This window comes from Nannospalax galili, unplaced genomic scaffold (genome assembly GCF_000622305.1).
Source record: "Nannospalax galili isolate Female #2095 unplaced genomic scaffold, S.galili_v1.0 scaffold209, whole genome shotgun sequence".
Taxonomy (NCBI): domain Eukaryota; kingdom Metazoa; phylum Chordata; class Mammalia; order Rodentia; family Spalacidae; genus Nannospalax; species Nannospalax galili.
The window spans coordinates 1284567-1305095 of NW_008360319.1; the positions used below are offsets into that span (position 1 = coordinate 1284567).

General features: G+C 41.9%; 1 protein-coding gene across 1 annotated transcript in view; it reads right to left on the minus strand.

The window, feature by feature from the left end:
- Taf3 (TATA-box binding protein associated factor 3) overlaps positions 1 to 20529 on the minus strand; it is a 190517-nt gene that overhangs the window by 40744 nt on the left and 129244 nt on the right. The window contains exon 3 of the mRNA XM_008825121.3: positions 826 to 2648. Within this exon, the coding sequence (XP_008823343.1) occupies positions 826 to 2648 (1823 nt within the window). The remainder of the gene's footprint in view (positions 1 to 825; positions 2649 to 20529) is intronic.

Here is a 20529-nt window from a genome sequence, read left to right on the forward strand (position 1 = left end):
TAAATAAAATAATCTCAAGACCAATGAGGAAGAACAAAGTCTTAAGAGCAGAGGAAACATCCCATGTCCCCAGGAGACAGGTCCCCTAGCCCCTACAAAACTGCAGAACCTAATCAGTATCCCTGGAGGAATGGAACTGCTGTCTAGAAGAACTTGGGGCAAGTCTGCGTTCCTGACACAACAGAACATCTCTTTCTGCTGTGTAGAGCTCCTTTCTGCCCATCACTTGCATTGCCACATCAGCAATGCTCAGACTGTGATCTGAAGAAGGGAGTTCTAATCTTAAAACAGGAAACAGAAGGGAAGAGGAGACACTACTAATGGTACCATATTCAGCCACAACCCTTAGTAAATGCCAGAGTGGCTCAAAAGGCAACAGCAGCCACAGCCCTTCTGCTAGCCTTACCAGCCTCTTGAAGAAGGAACATGCCTTATATACTCTTAGAAAATAGATGCTTCCTTGGGTATCTAACTGTCAGTACAAGATATTGTGTAATGGATTTGTTATCAAACAAAAATGTTCACTATAGGATTACAGGTTTATTTTAAAACTGCTAGAGATCAGTTTAGGGACTACTGAGTTTACAGTCTGTGGTTAGATTCCTCTTAAATTAGGAATTTTTAACACCATCTAGCACATATGGGGCTCAATTACAACTTCATTGGTTTCAGAACTAAAGCTAAACTTTGTCACCACATTATAAACAGTGCCACTTGGGATGGGCGACTGACATCTGAAACACAGGCCCCATTTCAGGCTCTGTTTACCTGTCTGTTTTTACTAGGCCCTTGTTCACGTAGTGTCAGAAATGATAAGCCGCTTACCTTTTCATGCTTGTGCCTCTCCTTCTCTCTCTCTCTCTTCTCTCTCTCCCTTTTCTCTCTCTCCCTCTCCTTCTTTTCCTTCTCCTTCTCCCGCTCTTTCTTTTTCTTCTTCTCCTTTTTCTCTTTCTTTCTCTCCTTCTCCTTGGGTTTCTCTTTTTCCTCCAGCAGTTTTTCTGGCAGCATTGGTGACAAGGCGGGCAGCAGGCCTGGAACTCTCACTGCGGCAGGAGCGCTGAACAGCGGCAGCGCCATTTCCTTCGGGGGTAAGAGCAGCGGTGTGGCCGGGGCCTTGGGCCTGTCTTCTCTGCCCTTGTCTCTGGCCCTTTCCTTTTCTCTCCTCTCCTTGTCTCGCTTGCTTCTCTCTCGCTCTTTCTTCTTGTCTTTATGCTTCTCCTTCTCCTTCCTCACAATGCCGTCTTTCAATCGCACTTTTGGATCTGTGTCTTCAAATTCCTTGATTTTAAACCTGTAGGGATCGGAGTCCTCGTCTTTCAGAAACTCCTTCCACGGGTACTTGGCCTCCCTGCCGGCCTCCCTCTCCTTTTCTCTCTCTCTCACTTTATCTTTCTCTTTGCTCTTCTCTTTGCTTTTGTCTCTGTCCCTCTCCTTATCTCTCTGCTTTTCTTTCTTTTTCAACTTAGTCTTCAGCTCTTTTTTCAACTTCTTCTTTACCTCTACTGAGGAAGGCAGCTTGGTTTTCTCCTCATACACTTTGTGGAGAGGTTCCGGAGTGGGAGGAGAAACTGAGGGAGAAGAGACGTAAGGGAAGCTGGGAGGCGCACCGGGAGGGGTCCCCAGTTTTGCCTTCCGTACCACCTCATCAATGGAGGCGTCCATCGTCCATGAGTTATCCGAACTTGAAGTCCCGCCTGAGACAGGGAGAGGAGTGGGTCCTGACTTGGTGAAGGTACTCGAGGAGGTGGACGCTTTCGGAGTGGTGCACTCCGAACCTGAAATTCTCTTAGGGCTGGTGAAAATGTCTCCTTCGGATTCCGATCCAGAGGAAAACTCGAAGGGATCTGGCTCCCGCTCAGCACAGGCTCGAGCGATCACAGCGTCGATGGAGTCGTCGATGGTTTTGTCAGTGACGACAGGCTTTTTCGGCTGTGACTCGTTGTTCAGTCTCCCGGCATCGGGGGGAGTCTGTATTGGTTTTACCTGGATGGTCTCTTTACCAGATTTTTCAATCACCGTAGCTGAAGGAGTCCTGTTTGGTGTTTCTGGTCTGGCAGGGGGCTGGGGGGTATGAGACATAATCTTGGGGCTCTTGGGGCTTTTGGGGCTCTTAGAGCGTCCAGGTGACTTCTTTTCTTTGGAGATGGTTTTTGGTGACCGAATAGGACTTCCCACCATTGCTGGCGATGGGATAGTTTTAGGTGATTTAGTTTTCTGTCCCGGAGAGCTAGTTTTAGTCTTTGTTTTGGGTGTGAAGGACTTTGCTTCTAATGGCTTTGCCGTTGGTAACTGTGCCTTTGCAAATGGAGCCAGCATTGGGGGCTCTGGTGATGGAGGGGCTAGGTCCGCACTGTCCTGGACATGCACGGGAGACAGCATTGGCGGGATCTTCTGTGCATTTATTGAGCTGAGAGGCTCTCGGGCTTCCAACAGTACAACATCCAAGGAGTCCCCTTTAGTGCTCAAGAGTCTGGGTCGCTTCATGGCCGGCATCTCTTCAGTCTCAGGACTGTCCATTGGTCTCTTACCCAGGAAATTCTCATCATTAATGATTTCCTCCTCTTCCAGTTCATCGTCTTCTTCCAAGGGAACTTGCATGGCTTCTGCGGAGGTGCCCCCATCAGTGGGTACCTGCTCTTCTTCTTCCTCTGGTAAAGGAAGGGGGAAAATTATTAGAATGTGACAAAAAGTAACAAACAAAAACAATGCTTCCAGAACCATTTCTTGGAAAGAAAGAAATTAAGGGTTTCTAGAGTAAAGAGGATCCTCCCAACCTGGGGGGGGGGAAGTCAGCATTGTTTTAAAGGTGGCAACTGGGGCTTGAGAGATGGCAGCAGTTCAGAGCACTGGCTGCTCTTGCAGAGGACCCAGGTTTGGTTCCCAGCATCAGCATGTCAGCTAACAACCATCTGTAACTCTAGTTCCAGGAGACTCCGACGCCCTCTGCTGTCCTCTGCCGGCATTGCCATGACACTGGTGCACTTACATACCCAGCAATGTATTCATACACATAAAAAATAAAAATAAATAAAATATAAACTAGAAATAACTGCTTCTTTAATTCTTTTCCTAATCTGAGTGAGTACTGTTTCCACATCCCACTCATACTGTCCTTCAACACCCCCTCCATGCCTCTAAAAATAAGATCTCTATGAAACTGAGGCCAACCTGTTCTACATAGTGAGTTCCAGGCCAGTCAGCACTGCTTCATGAGACCTTGTCTCAAAAAAGTAAATAAAGTTAATTGATTAATTAAGAGAGATGAGTTCTTATGGCTGCTACTCTCAGAAATGACAGAAAAACATACTTTTTTTTTTAACTTTATGTGTATGAGTGTTTTGTGTCCATCCATATATGTGCACCATGTACATGCCTGGTGCCCAGAGAGGCCAGAAGATAGCATTGGATCCCCTGGAACTGGAGTTACAGATGGCTGTGAGTCACCATGTGGGTGTTGGAAACAATACCCAGGTCTTCTGCAAAGTAGCCAGTGTTCTTAATTGCTAAGCCATCTCACCAGCCCTAAAAGACATTCTTGTAAAAGACTTTTTGTGTATGTTCATGTGTGTACGTAGGTGCATGTGAATAAGTGTGCACATGTGTGTGAAAGCCAGAGGTTGATGTCAGATATCTTCCTCAATCACTCTCCACCTTATTTTTTGAGCTAGGGTCTCCTTGAACCTGGAGATCACCAATCAGCTATACGTGGGTTCTGGTGTACCACACTCAGGTTCTCATGCCTATATGACAAGGACTTTACTGATTGAGACATCTCCCAGTCTTTTTAAAGGACTTCTGTAGCAAACTTCAAAGATCCATTTATCTTTATTTTATGTGTATGAGTGGTTTGCCTGCATGTGGTAAGTGCACCATGTGCATACAATATCCATGAAAGCCAGAAGAGGGCGTCAGATTCCCCTGGAACTGGCATTATAGGTGGTGATAAGCTGCCATGTGGGTCCTGGAAACCAAACCCCAGTCCTTTGCAAGAGCAGCAAGTCCTCTTAACTGCTGAGCCATCTCTCTAGACCCTGCAATAAATTTTAATTATCTGGGATAGAACTCACATCCTATGCATATCTACTTGAAGAGATAGCATGGTATAATACAATAGGTTTGGCTAAGACTGTTGAAACAGTGTGTTTTAGTTAGAGTTCTGGTCCAACAGAGCAACAAGTCTTAGGCAATCTCTCAACTTCCTTGAGTCTGTTCCCTGACCTTTCAAAAGGGGATAACATTCTTTGACCTGCCTACCTGAGTTCTTGTAAGAATATATTATTGCTTTGTACAGATATTAACTGAGCATATCCTATACAATGATAAGGACTAAATGCACTATAGGGACAATTCATCACCTAAAATAATGCATGTGTGTAGCACACCAAAAATAATTAGGGCCATAAAGTACTACAGGAGGGGTTGGGGATTCAGCTCAGAGGTAGAGCGCTTGCCTAGCAAGCACAAGGCCCTGGGTTCAGTCCTCAGCTCTGATTAAAAAAAAAAAAAAAAAAAAAAGACAAAATAAAGTGTTACAGGAGTTCAGGAAGAAGCAGATTACCATAGTGTAAAATGTATGGGGAAGACTTCAAGAATTATGCAGTGCTTGGACTACCTGGAGCTAGAAGTGGAAAAGTCCAGGACGAACAGTTAGATGACAGAGAGGAGGAAGTGGGGCACAGTAAGTGTGTAAGAATCGGGTAATAATTTTTCTTGAAAGCAGGGAATAAGGTGGCACACGGGAGAAAGTTTAGTACAGTTGCATCCATATCACAAGGCTTCTGACTTCTACTGGTAGTTTGGATATACGGAGGGCTTCACATAATGGAGAAAAAGACTGGGGCATGTGTGAGTGATATTATCGTGGCAGAAACAAATGATAGACAGAATGGGTGGTAAACAAAACCAGAGTGAGGGGACAAGTTAGGTGTGACCAACAAGATGTAGGTAAGAGGGAAGAAGAGAACAAGTAGATAGTAGTAACAGGTAGGAAGCAGAAGATGTAAATGATAGTCTTCAGACAAACTATGAAAGCTCTGAAAAATGCTCAGGTATGAATTGAAGGATTCAAACACAAGTCCAAGGCTTTATGGCCCAGAGTGATAAATGTCATCGTTAACAGAAAAAGGAAATGGAGGACGATGGATGATCATTAGTAGCTTGACCCCCAGATACAGAGTTTTGATGACCAGTGATGTCTCTAAGGCACACCAAAACTCCAAAAACAAGATGGGGGATGAGAGAGAAGGCTCTTTGTTGAGATCATTGAAATCGTAACAACAGATGTATGGATGAGGTGAAATACGGGTGGAATTTTTGAGGAGTTTTGAGGAATATCAGTACATAAAGATAAAAGGAAGAAGAGCTGATAAAATACATAGAGGATAGAACTGAACTATGCAAGGTGTTCTCTGACCTCTACATGCATGCCATGGTATGCACATGCACACACACAAGTATATTAGTGAGACTTTAAAGTATTTTTAAAAAGAAATCCTAGTGAAGAAAGCCAATGTTTAAAAGGTCAATGAAAATGAAGGCTAACGGCAGAAGCCAGACTACAAAAGCATCCAGAGGGAACAAGTGAGGCAATGATCCGAAAGCTCTCTGTGCCATAGACAGCATGACCTCAACATGATTGTTCCTACTATTGACTTCACGTCACCAACATCTCTCCTGTAGCCATGGCAGGTGAAGAATCATAAAGGAGATGACTTGGGTACTCTCCAAGTGAAAGTTTTAGGGCACTCACTAGGGCTGTGGGGATGGAGCTCGGTTGGCAGAGGGCTTGCCTGGCATGCACGAAGACCTGAGTAGGCTCCCTGGCAATGAATAAGCCTGGGCAGGGTGGCACATGCCTGTAATCCCAGCACTTGGGAGGTAGAGGAAGGAAGATCAGAAGATCAGGAGGTAGAGGCAGGAAGATCAGAAGTTCAAAGTCATCCTTAGCTGCATAGCAAGTTGGAGGCCAGCATGGTATCCATGAAAACATGTCTCAAAACCAAAACAAAGAAGAGTACCTACCAGTATTACATTTCTCTTTTCTCCTTCCTTCCAGTGCTGGGAATCAAACCATGGTCTCATGCATTCTAGGCAAGCACTCTAACTACTAAGCTATCTATCTAGCCTTCTATTTCCATGTTTCAAAGAATCTCCCTTTATTTTATAAATTTTAAGAGACTTTATATTTCATTTTATTTTTTATATTTATTATTTTTATTTTATGTGTATGAGTGTTTTGTCTGCATGTATGTAAGTGTACCTGTGTCATGCAATGTCCTCAGAGGTCAGAAGAGGGCGTTGGATCCCCTAGAACTGAAGTTACAGATGGTTGTTGGCTGCCATGTGGGTGCTGGGAACCAAACCTGGATCATCTGTAAGAGCAGCCAGTGCTCTTAATTGCCGAATCATCTCTCCAGCCCAGAACCTCCTTTTAGTGTGCAAAAGGTTATAAATCCCAAAGATGCCAAGGCAGAAAGAGAAAAGTCTGGTCTGGCAGGAGAACAGGCCTGTAGAATATGTGAAAGCACAGTCTCTTCTAACTCTGGAGGCTAGTTTGGACCTACATTAACTCTCACTCTAGTCCCCTAGACTGCACCCAAGGAAGACCTTGGGAGACCAAAGGGAAACAGCTCTAACTTAAGTTCCTCGGAAGGGGACACCCTGGGCTACCAGTAAAATAGCTTCAGGTTTTCTAGATATAAGGCCATGCTTATAATCAGAAAAACTTGAAAATTTGTGTTTTCTTTTTCCAAAAATATTTGTATTAGATTTTTATTTGATATTTTACTTTATGTCTATGTGTATTGCCTACATGTGCATAAGTGCACCCATGTCATGCAATGCCTGTGGAGGTCAGAAGGCATAGAATCCCCTGGAACTAGAGTTATGGGCAGTTGTTAGCTGCCGTATGGGTGCTAGGAATCAAACCCAGGTCCTCTACAAGAGTAGTCAGTGCTCTTAACTGCTGAGCCATCTCTCCAGCCCTTATGCCCTTGTTATTTATTTATTTATTTATTTAGTTAGTTAGTTAGTTAGTTAGTTTTTAGAGAGAGAGAGAGAGAAAGAGAGAGAGAACATGTGCCATAGTGCACATGTGGATGTCAGAGAACAACTTGTACAAGTAGGTTCTCTCCTACCATGTGGATCCTGAGGCTTAAACTCAGGTCATCAGGGTAGCTTTAACCCACTGAGCCATTTTATGCTTCCTTCTGAAAATTTGTGCTTTCTTGTACTTGAAACTTTGCAATTCTATCAGACTGGAACTGGCAAGATGGCTGCCAGGTAAGTATCTGAACTGAAGGACATATGCCAGGCTTAGTTAAAAAAAAAAAAAATGGAATAGTTTCATACAAAAACTTTAGAAAATATATTGGTTCATTTTCAACTTAAAGCTCAGATACTTCATGAAAGTATAAAAATTAATGACAGTTGCTCATGTTTAAATGGAACAACTTTTAAAAACTTAAAGCTTGATTCAAAGTAAGGCTCTAAAAGCTAGGAGGCATTGTTCTGTTTTAGTTATACTCTGTGAGTGTTTTAATATTTCCTTGGATCACCTGCAAAAAAAAAAAAAAACCTCAATAGAAGTTAAATATCACAAGATAGCTGATATCATTTCTACTATCACAATATTTTGAAAGAGGAGGAAAGAACACACCCGTACATATGGGATAAATAAGTGTTGGAGAAAACATTAGTTTGAAAAAAAAAAACCTATTAGCAGTGAGATTTTAAGCAAGCTCTTCAATTTCTTAGTGTTTTATTTCATGCTCTAGCAGATGTGGGCATTAGTATCATTTCCTCTGAGAGCACAGTATAAATTTATCACTACAGAAAAGTATTCTAACTTAAAAAAAAAAAAAGACACTGTCAGGCCAAGTGTGATGGTGTACGCCTTTAATCCTAGAACTCAGGAGGCAGAGGCAGGTAGATCTCTGTGAGATCGAGGTCAGTATGGTCTACATAGTTAGCTCCAGGTCATCTGGGGCTACAGGGAGACCTTGTCTCAAAAACCAAACCAAAACAGAACAGCAAAAAAAGGGACACTGCCCAACTGTATACAGCTAACATTATTAGCCTTGCAGTACCTTTTGGAAAAGTAACAACAAACAAAAACAAACAAAAAGCCCTCCTTATAATCCACGAACAACCAATCACAGCAACGGCACCAAGAGTGTGTGCATCTGCACCTGAAATGGGTTCAACATTGGTGCCAACATTCTGTCCTGCCCTGAAGGCTGTGGAGAGTTGCTGAGCAGATTTCTTAAGAGACATTTCAACAAAGGAAGCCAGGTCTGCCTAAGTATTTAATACTCAGTAAAGAATCACAAAAGGCAGGGTTTTCTTTTCTGCTTGTGTTAAAATTTGGCCAAAGTTAGCAATGATAAGACTTTTGTTTTTTCTCTCTGTGAGAAGTTATTAAGAACTACGATTTGTTATAATTGATTGCTAGGAATGTTGTTTATTTAGGAATACCACAAGTGTGACACAAACCCCTATATATCTAAGAGAGAAAAGACACCCACCTGTCCTCCCACCAAAGAAGACATACTAAGAATCATAATTAAGCCAGCGTGGGAATCCTTCTCAAAACCCTCTGACTCACTGGCAAAGGTCCACAACGACTAACGTTACTTTTCACAAGATTCACTAAGATGTGAATACCATGTAGTCCCACCATGATAGCACTGTCACAATAAAAAGGAACTTCTTATTCTGCAAAACATTTTTCCATGTGTGGCATCTTACTTGTCCCCTAAAAACCCAACTGTTAAGGGGTTAGACCCTAGCTTTAATGGTAGGTGGTGGAAACTTCATGAAGAGGGGCCTCTGGGAGGTCTCTAAGTCATGGAGGCGTGCCCTCTAGAGGGACTGTGGGACTCCAGTCTCTTCCACTTTCTCACGTCCGCTTCCTAGTCATGAGGTGAGCAGGCTTGCTCCTTTAGGTATGTGCTGCTCTACCACAGACTGAAGGCAACAGAGCCAGTCAATCATGAGAGCCCTCTAATGCGTGAGTCAAAATAACCCTTTACTCTTTATGCACTGGTCACCTCAGTATTTGTTAGTGACCGAAAGCAGACCAGCACAGAAGGGACGCTTGTGCAACAGCAACAAAACAAGAAATACTGTGAAATACTATGAATGGTTGAGCATAAATTCCCTTTAAATCACATAAAAGGAACACTATACATCCATACTAGTGTCCATCTGTATAAAACTTCACAAATGTTAGTGAGGGCAGGACAATCAAACTTCACTGTGATTCTCCTTCACTGGTGACACAAATAACCTACACTTTCTGCATTTCCTTGGGAATAATGAGAAAAACATGGTTCTTTACCAAACTTCTCAAACAAAAACAAGGCAATAAGGTCTGAACACACCACAGGAGTTTTAGGGAGGTTAATTCTAAGCTATGATAAATATTGACTTAGAACAAAATATCATTTTAACTAGAACAGTAAATGCCTTTAAAGAAACACTATAATCTAAAAAGCCCAGAGACATTAGGAAAAGGAAATTGTTTGCACATGGTATGAAAGCTTTTTCTCTCATTAACTACACAGAAGCATGCAACTTTAACTTCAGTGGCATGTTCTCAAACTGAGCAGAAAATACACTTCTATTTTTAAACTTTAACTAAAAGGACAATAAAGTGCTACCCCCATATATTTTCCCCAAATTAAATATATTTAAAGCTACATTTCTTATGTTTAAATTAACTTCTTTCCTTTCCTCCCTCCCTCCCTCCCTCCCTCCCTCCCTTCCTTCCTTCCTTCCTTCCTTCCTTCCTTCCTTCCTTCCTTTCCTTCCTCTCCCCCCTCCCCAAAAGATAGGGTCTTGTTACATTTCCTAGATTGGTCCTGAACTCTCTATGTAGCCGATAGAGAGACTTCAAACCTGAAGTCTCCCTGTCTCAATCTTCTAAGTGCTGGGATTCAGGAGTATGATAACATTCCTTTTTTATTAACAAGATTATCTAAAAGTGCTGGGCGTGGTGGCACATGCCTTTAATTCCAGCTCTTGGGAAGCAGAAGCAGGCAATCTCTATGAGTTCAAGTCCAGCCTGGTCTACATAGCGAGTTCCAGGCCAGCTGGGGCTACAGGGAGACCCTGTCTCAAAAAGACCGAAGAAAAAAAAAAAAAGAAGGGGTTTTTTGTTTCCCTCCTTCCAAAAATACCCTCTTTTGTTTGGATAATAGATGTACATTATTTTAACAAGTTCCTGGAAGTGACTAGAGAGTTACCTATCTCGCACCATCTAAATGCCACTATACTAGCACTATGTTAGATTCTAGAGATATAAAGTCAAATCAGACACAATCTCCTGTCCTCAAAACCACCCACATTCTGTGGCCATCGGGTCATGGTAGGGCAGGGATCCTTGGAAAGAACACATTGAGGACAGAAGAAAGGGCAGAAATGGCAATTATGGCTAGAGATGGAACTGGACTGAAATTACAGCTGGGATTCAACCTAGTACTGTTCATTTAGTCTCCCTAAGACCTAAGACTTCTCATCTGCAGGATATAAGCAAGGACATCTGAGCCCTGAGGTGAATATCATTATTATTAAGCCCGACTCTACACGTACCTGACCATACATGAGGGTTGACATGAGAAGCAGGACAGAGCTACCCCTGCTCCTAAGAATGCCACTGAAAAGTCTGGAATAGTGCCTGCAATTCTGAGCACTCACTTTATGTCTTTGGATAAAGGTAGTATCTTTAATTCATGGGTATCAAAGTATCTGTAAGACAGTGAAACTAGCAAATGAAGCTAGCTGACCTCCCAAGGCCAAGACTGAGAAGATGGAACATAACTGAAATAACTTGATGGAACGTTGAGGATTAAATGGGTCTGGAACACCAAGGAGGTTGGGCTCAGGTGAGTTGCTGCTGCAAGGAGAGGGAGCCTGGGATAGGTGGTCAGAAACAGGGACAGTGGGTGCCGGGAGGAAAAGGAGGTGCACAGATAGGCAAAACAACGGCAATCCAGGTCGGTATTTCATCCTTTAGTCTAAGTGAGGCTAAAAAAATGAATTCCATCTACATCCCTGCAGGAAATATTTTAAAACTCTAACAGAAATTAGACCCTTAAAACACAATTCAACATGCATAACTAGGTATGTACTTTTAAAAATAAACCTATTTACTGTAAAAGATAAAATTATTAGTAAAGACAATTAGGCAATGATGATTCATAGAGCGCAGCCAATCGATGACAATATATTGATAGCAGAATGAAGATGATGTGTTATAAATACTGATATACACACTGACCTATAAAAAAGCACTATTCCACTAACATTCTGCACAATAAAAACCTAAAATGTGATATAAGCAAGTCAACCTGAAATGACACCTAGTATTATAAATGGCCTAATCTATATGTTAATACTCTTGTATCATAGAACTGCAGCAAGACTAAGATAACAATATGACTTTGGGGTTTCTATGGCTACATCCTGAGCTAACGGGTCTGAAAGGGCTGCCTGCTGACACCATACAAGCGTTCTGAGTGCTTCTTTTTGGTTATTTATGATATGATTTATGATAACGACAACATCTCCTATTTTCTTTCCTCCTCAGATACAGTAAATTGCTATCGTTAATCACCCTTCTTGGTTCAACTATGATTACAATAGCATAACAGGGCTCAGCTATGGTAACACTGTGGATTTTTTTACTAGAAATAAATACAAGTAGATCTCTTCAGACAATGTCAGTATCTTTAATGTTTTAATCATCTTCTTAAGTCTTTCAGAATACATTTTGTTACAACTAAGGTCCTATATACAGGTTGTAAACCCTTGGTGTGAATCAAATTTATAATCAAGCACCCCATATTCACAAATCATCATTATCACCATTTTGTTAAAACTTACTACAGCAGGAAGGCTGTGCATAGGACACAGATTTTTTTTCCAAGACAAACAACGGCAGTTGGTTCTTTCCCATACTGATGAAAGTCATCTTACCGCTCTTCCCTACCCCAGAAGACAAGTCAGCTATTTACCTCAGAAGGTGAAACAGCAGAGGAGGAGTCATTGGTCACAGTCTCCGTCCACCCCCGGCTCTGCAGCTGCCTCATCTTTCTGAACTTCGACTTCCTTTTCTGATAGTTGAGTTAACAGAAAGCAGCACTTCTTCTCAGTAAGACAAAGTATGTAAAAGAACTCAGCCAAGGGCCAGAGGGCTTATGGGAAAAGTACTTGACATGCAAGCCTGACAAAATGAATTCCATCCCTGGAACTCAGGGTAGGAGAAAACCAACTCCTAAAAGTTGTTCTCTGACCTCCACATGCATACCATGGCAAGCACACCACGGCCCCACTAATAATAACATAACTTTGAAAAGAACTCAATCAAGTGTTTAACATATGAATTACACTACAAAAACACACATTCTCCCCATCCCTGACTCTCAATGGGCTAATCCAGTGCTAATCAAGGGTGGAGCCTATCTGGATTTTCTGGGTGGATATCTAACTTGCATTATTAGCCAGTGGGTAGCAGTTGGCAAATAGGACTCTGAAGAGGCTTGGAAGGCACTCTCGTACTAGACCTTGCCTCCTTGCTGCTCCGGGAAAACTTGTAACCACTGGCTCATGAATGAGCCCAGGCTAGAATGTTGGATGGTAAGAAGAGCTCGGCCTGAAGTTCCAGTCAAAGCATCAGATGTGGAAGTAAGATTGTCAGCCAGCAGTTGAGCACAACTATGTGACTTGAGCCCAGCCACGCCCAGCAGAACTGTACAATGGGACCAATCCAGGTTATCAAAACACAAAATTGTGAGCTAATAGAGTTGCTATTTTAAGACACTAATTTTTTTTTTTTTTTTTGTCTTTTTGAGACAGGGTCTCCCTGTAGCCCCAGCTGGCCTGGATTCGCTATGGAGACCAGGCTGGCCTCAAACTCACAGAGATCTGCCTGCCTCTGCCTCCCGAGTGCTGGGATCAAAGGTGTGCACCACCATTCCCTGCCTTAAGACACTAAATTTTAAGGTTCAATACAGCAAAATGATAATTATGTGTTCACATGTGTGCATAATCAGTTCTCATTTATTTCTACAATTTGCTGTAAACACTAAATTGTAAACACTGAACCACTGCTCCCAGGGAAAGTACAGAACTAGGTTCCTGGGGGCTTGAGAGATGCTCAGAGGTTAAGAGCACTATCTGCTCTTACAGAGGACCTGGGTTCGATTCCCAGCACACACATGATGGATTAACAACTATCTGTAACTCCAGTTCCAGGAGATCCAACACCCTCTTCTGACCTCTAGGGCACTGCATGACATGGGTGCACTTACATATATGCAGAAAATATACTCATACACATAAAATAAAATTAGTAAGTAAAAAAAAAATTTTTTTTTTAATTAGGTTCCTAGGTTGGGCGTGGTGGCACACACCTTTAATCCCAGTGCTTGGGAGGCAGGGGCAGGTGGATCTTTGTGGGTTCGAGGCCAGCCTGGTCTACATATCAAGTTCCAGGCCAGCTGTAGTTACAGGAAGACCCTGTCTCAAAAAGACAAAAAAGAAAAAAAAAGAAAAAAGAAATGTAAATTAGGTCCCTGTAAGTCTCTGGTCACATTTTCATCAAACGATCAATCCTAATCCTGTTTTACGTTCCTGCCTTCCATTCCCCTCTTCCTCCTCTCTCTCTCTCTCTTTTTTTTTTTTTTTTTTTTTTTTTTTTTTTTTTTGAGATAGGGTGTCATTCAGTAGTCAAATCTGTCCTGGAATTCATGGCTATCTTCTTCCCTCAGACTCCTGAGTACTGGGATTACACCACCACATCCAGCTATGTGCATTTCTGTTTAAAGACACTTTACTATATAGTGCTGAGTAATTCACACTGTTCTACTGGCTAACAGCAATATAACTTGGGCCTGAAGGACGTTTACTCTATATCCTACTTTTTTTCTAGTTTAAGAAAAGTAGACAGCATGTAACTCTGCTTGGGAACCACAGGGTATCACACAGTTCATGAAGTGGTGCATGTTTACGTGTGAGCTGAGAGGAAGGTGGGGGCTAGAACCAAGCGTTAGCCTCAGCTAGGATCCCAAGTGTTGAGTAAATCTGTCATTTTGCACATGTTCACATGTGATCCTGGGTGTGCCATGTGTATGCTGGAGTTACCAGTGTCTGCAATGAGTAGGTAAGCTCCCCAAATTAGAACCTGCAGGTAAAGATTTAACTGTATATCACTGTATGAGTATAAATTCAACACTGAGTACTTGTATAGACTACTGAGTTAAAATAAGAAATTTTACTTGAAAACAACTGTATTTCTCATAAGCATTTCATGGAAAGAAAAGAATATTCTTGATACTCTGTCTTGGTTTCTTTTCCTGTTGGTATAAGATAATTGACAAAGGCAACTTAAGGGAGTTTAACTTACAGTTCCAGGTTCCAGCCCACCACAGTGGGGCAGTCAAGGCACCAAGAAGCTGAAACAGCTAGTCATATCATGTGCACACTCAGAAAAGAGCAATGGGCCTAGGCACGCTGCTGCGTGGTGCACTTTTTCCACTCATATATTCAGGATCCCTGTCTAGGAATGGTGCCACCCACAGTGGGCAGGTCTTCCCACCTCAATTATGGCATCAACAGAATCCCTCACAGGCATGCCCAGAGGCCCAGTTCTCAGGTGTTTTTTTTTTTTTTTAATTTTTAAATTTTATTTTATGTGTATGTGTGTATTGCCTGCATGTAGGTAAGTGCACCTGTGTCGTGCAATGCCTGCGGAGGTCAGAAAAGGCTGTTGGATCCCCTGGGACTGGATTTACAGACAGTTGTTAGCTGCCATGTGGGTGCTGGGATACGAACCTGGGTCTTCTGCAAGAACAACCAGTGTTCTTAACCGCTGAGCCATCTCTCCAGCCCCATCTCAGGTGCTTTTTTTAAAAAAAATATTTTATTATTTTCATTTTATATGTATGAGTGTATTGCCTGCATGTATGTGAGTGTACCCACGTCGTGCGATACCACGGAGGTCAGAAGAGGGCCTCAGATTCCCCTTGAACTGGAGTTAAGGACAGTTCATAGCTGCCATGTGGGTGCTGGGAATCAAACCTGGATCCTCTGCAAGAGCAGTCAGTGCTCTTAACCACTGAGCCATCTGTCCAGCACCTCAGGTGCTTTTACATTTTTTCAAGTTGACAATTAATACTTCCACAGGCGGCAACCTGGCTAGATGTTTTTCCAAATCCAGACTGGGATACATTTTAGTTTAATGAACACAACAGTCATGCAGAGTGCCCTGCTCAAGCCACATGACACGTTTGGTGAATTTCCTTGCAGGGGCTTTACCCCACATGTTGATTTCCTCCTAAAGGAACACTCTTTCCTGCTTCTCACTCTCTCTTTCTGTAACGCTCAAGCTTAATATGTGGTCTTTTCAGAGTATTCTCTAGTTAGTCTAAGGCCCCAAATAAAGACTTATAATGTCTGATCATGAATGCCATTCTTTATTTCCCAACTAAGTCTCACTGAGACAGAAACCTCACGGTTAGCTGTTAACCATTATAGGCTGATAATGACAGACAGACCTGAGTGATGTTGGTTCAACTTATTTTTCTGCCTTGCAATAGTTTGCAACTGATAGGTGTTCAGTAGAATGCAGACTCTGGATTTTAAAATCTGATCTTTCCCAAGCTAGTGATATGCAATCACTGGCAATTTATAGAGAAGTATAAAAAAAAAAAAAAAAAAAAAAGAAGAGATTTCTTTCCCACAGATAATTCACAGCAATTGAGGTGGCAAACCAATTTGTGAAGAAAAGGACAGGCTAGTGAGACAGCCACTGAGGAACAAGTGATGTTTAAGTGGGACCAGGCAGAGGAAGATGTGACCTTGAATGATGCTTAAATAAGCATTTCAGGGAAGGAGAGCAAGAGCAGAGGTCACACTGGGGACATCAGCTTGTCCACTGGGTGGGCAGATGGGGAGAGGGACCTGCAGGGGAGCAAGGCCTGGCCTCTGTCCAAGGTATCCAAAGAGCGCCTCGGCAACAGGGAGACACTGGCCAGGTCAGCAGTGCAGCTGGACAGGAAGAAAGGAAGAGGCAGGAAGAGGGGCAGAGAAAGCAGAGGGAAGTCCTTCTGGTTACTCCACAGATGAGCAAGATAGAATATGGATACATGAACAGCAGCGTTGAAAATAACAGTACTTCAATCCACCAGTGTTAAAACACAGTAATGTGAAGCTGAAGATGACTGGTCCAACTAAAACAACCACAGCCAATAGGAAATCAATCATCAGATGAAACACCATAGACACAAAAACTAGGCAAACACGACTATGCAACTTCCAGAAGACGAAGCAAGCCGACCCAACTTCAAAACATTGACTCCAGTCCTCTTAAGCTGGATGGCAAAGGCCATGGCACCTAAGAATGTGCATAGAAAAAGCCTGTCCATCTCAGGGACTAACTCTCACTCTGTTTGCACAGCTAACTACCACACAATGAAAATAAAGTCCACTCTGTTCATGCTTTCTGATATTGTATTTTCATATTACACACACTTAGAGATGAAATGCATGTACTTTTAACTACCTTTATTACAATCTAACACTGTCCCTGAGCTCTAAATGACCTTGATAAAATTCGGGTGGAGAAAAAAAAAAAATCTCAAGACCTGGGGCTCTAAAGCTATTTTAGAATTAACTCTGAATAATTGTCCCACAATATGAGTTTCTTGATTAATTGCTTAAGATAAGGTCTCCTCTCTGCTGTGGCCTCCAGTGGCTCCCTCTAGTTCCCATAATCACTTTTGTCTCATTCTTCTAAACCCTGGAAGGCTAAGAGAAAAATCAGAGATATACCAATTCCATTACTTGAGGATTAGCCAAAAGATAACCCTTTGTATTCCATTACTGACCATTATTTGAGTGATTTGTCAATAGCTATAATACGCTGGAGAGATGCACTAATTGTTTTCTGAGGCTCACCCCTGCTTTATGATATAAAGAGCTCTAAATATTACGTCCTTCAACACTGCAAATCTACCTTGGGTTCCATGAGAAAAATGGGCATTAATGCAATTTGCTTTTCTTTGATTTCTTTTACTAAGTTAAACAAAATAAAGCTAAAACAAGAATAATTAGTCTTTTGACGGTCTTACTGACCAAGTAGAAAATTAGGACTCTATTTTTGACCAGAGTTATGTCTTACAAGAGTCAAATTTCTGCATAATTTAGATAGAAAATTGGCAGGGATAGCTGTTCAATCTAATTTCAGCAAAATCAGTATTCAACCACCTGAAATTTTGGCAGTATTCCAGCATGTTTATCCAAAACAATAAGAAGGCAGAAAATAAAAGAAAATTGACAATCATGCCTAAACAAGTTACTCTCTCTCCCCCCTCCAACACAATACAACACAACACAACACAACACAACAAACACACACACTCACATGCACATACACACACACACGAATGAAAATTCTAATAAATGAGGGAGGATAAGACAGAGAAAAAGGAGAGATATTAATGCCTAGCTAGTATAAAAAATCAGAGGGACTCATATTAGTTCGAAAACCTACTGAAAAATTACGCATACAAAAGCTCTACATGAGTCCATGTATATAGCTAAAGGCTACATAACAAAAACAGTGGCAGACAGGAGAAACCTTCCTTTGAGTTGACCAGCATAGTCCAAAAGACTCCCAAAACTACATAGGCTATTGCCACAGTCCTTGATTGCCTTCAAGAACTTGAAGGTAAGACCCTACTGCTGAAGACAGGGCATACTTTGGACATAGGATTTGGAGCAAGGAGCTGGAACTGACCTGGAAGCCACTTCCCCGAAGGCTAGCTCTCATAGCTTTGGAGAGCACTATGCAAGCTGATGAAGGAGAACATCAGTCAATGGTCCAACCCCAGCTTCAAGGCCTAAAATCCACATCAACGATAGGCACAGTAAATGACATCAGTGCAATAGTGGCACTTTTATCTTGGGGGTAATCAACAGCTACCTAATTGGACTTAAAACCTCAATGGGAAGAAACTCATGTGTGGTATTGTAAACCTAGCCAAATACATATAGCTGGAGAGGTCTCAGATCTTAGAGAAAATTCCAAGGTTGTCACATCCCTAGACAAATGTAATTTCTTAAATTCACAGACAAGTATCTGAGTCACCACCCATCAATGATGCTTCTTTTGCAACTGAGATTATTACAGTGTTCCACAACTGGTCACACATAGAGATTGTCTGTGAATTGCCCAAGCCTAAGTGGCACATCTACAATGCAACCTCTACACCTAAGGCTCATGAAACATAGAACAAGGGATAAAGAGAGCACTAAAGCATCTTTCAATTCTCATCAATGAAGCTCCTGCATGCAATAGAGGGCCAGGAACACAAAAGGTCACAAATGGCCAAAATATAGAGACTTAGAGTCTACAGAGGACAGGGCTCTTATATTAAAATCCACCCACCCAAGACTCAGGGAACATTGCAGAAGAGGGGGTGGAAAGATTCTGAGTGCCAGAGAGGAGGTGCATGACCATAGGGAAACAGAGTCCTACAGGCTCCTGGGACCCTTCTCTCATACGAACCTACAGCAATAGTGTCAGCATACACAAGATCCATGCAAATTCAAGCAGACAAAAACCCAACAAAGAACTGTGGAAATGGACAGCAGGCCCAATCTTAGTCAAAGAATTATTGGCAGCTGATTACTGCTGGGTGAGGAAGAGCTGATCTTCTTAAAGGGAGGGACTCCAGACAGGCTGACGAGACCTCAGTGGATGAACTTGCACTGAGGGATGTCTGAGGACACTGACTTGACACAACTTGACACAAATAACTAACAGGATGTATGAATTCCACTGGAGGGGGGTCTATAAGAGGGGCCAATAGGGAAGGGGGTATAAAGATGATTAAGATGCTCTGTACGAAACACACAAAAATTTAATAATTTTTTAAAAAGTACATTTAATGAATGAATTCAGTTTTCCATTCTTCCTCTTACACATACCAACTACAGAAAGAAAAAGAAAACCCCTCTGTTCTCAATGCATAAAGATCCCTATATAATAGTTTGAGTATGTAATGCCCCCTCCACCCCAGGTCTTCTGTTGAGTGCTTGACCCTGGCTGGAGGAACTATTTGGGGAGGTGATAAAAACTTTAGGAGGTGGGGCCAACCCTGAGAAGGTGGGTCAGAGAGGTCATGCCTTTCTCTCTCTTTCTCTCTCTCTCTCTCTCTCCCTCCCTTTCTCAGCTTACTGTCTGCCATGAAGTGAGCTGCCTCTGTCACATGCTCCTGCTACCACGTGAGCTGCTCTGTACCACATTCTTCCCACAATGATGGGCTAAAATCTCAGAAACTATAAAGTAAAATAAACAAAGTTTCCCTTTAAGTTTTTTATGACAGGTATTTTGCCACTGAGACAATAAAACTAACTGAAAATTGGTACCAGAGAAGTGAAGTTGGTGTGACAAAACTTAAGTCACGAAGTTCTTAAGCCACCTGGGATTCTATGAGGAATTGTCTATTAGGCTGGCCTGTGGGCATGTCAGTGAGGAACTGTTTTAAGTTAATTGATGTGGGAAGACCCAGTCCATTGTGGGCAGCACCAGGCAGGGAATCCGGAACTGTGTAAGAGTGGAGAACACAAGCACAAGCAAACACGGAAGCAGGACGCATATGTTTCTTTCTGTCTGCTCCTAACTATGGATAGGATGTGATTAGCTGCTTTAAGTTCCTATCACCAAGAATCCCCATATCGTGCTGTAACCTGAAATTGTGAGCTAAAATAAAACTTTCTCCCCGAAGTTGCCTTCTGTTGGAGTGTTTTATCAGAGCAGCAGAAATGAAACTAGAACGGAAAAAAAAAAAAAATCAGAATTTCTTACCTTCCTTAAAACATTGAATTTAGATTTCTATACCTCCATTCCCATGAAGCTATGATGAACTGAAACAACACAGTGCTGACCTGGGATGGGCACAGTCACCAAAGTCCTCAGCTCCTCTTGGATCAATCCAAGGATTCTTTCAGGCCCCTCTGGAAATCCCCAGCAGCATCACTTGTTTCACATTTTACAGGCCCATTGGGAAGACTACTGTATAGGGTCGTTACTACACAAAGCACATCTCATAATTATACAAATACATCTAAAACGCTTTGGCTGAAAAAAATGTATCATAATTTTCAGATTAAAAAAAAGCCTGAACTACCAGAGATAAGTCATATAAATATGCCAATTTAATGAAATTTAATTAAAGTACATGGGTTAAAGTATATTTGATAAAATATTTACCTTAAGTATCTTTTCAGGTAAGTAATATTTATATGCACATTCTATATGGGAGGCTCCACTGAGAATTACAGAAGAGAATATATATATATATATATATATATATACAACTCTCTATATATATACTGTCTCAGATGACTGTAGGTTGACCCTTTTCCCCCTGACTCTCGAATTTTTTTTCAAAGCAGAATTATGAATTAGAAGAACATGTCTAATCGAACATTGTGGAACCTAATGAAAACGTCAACCGTCAC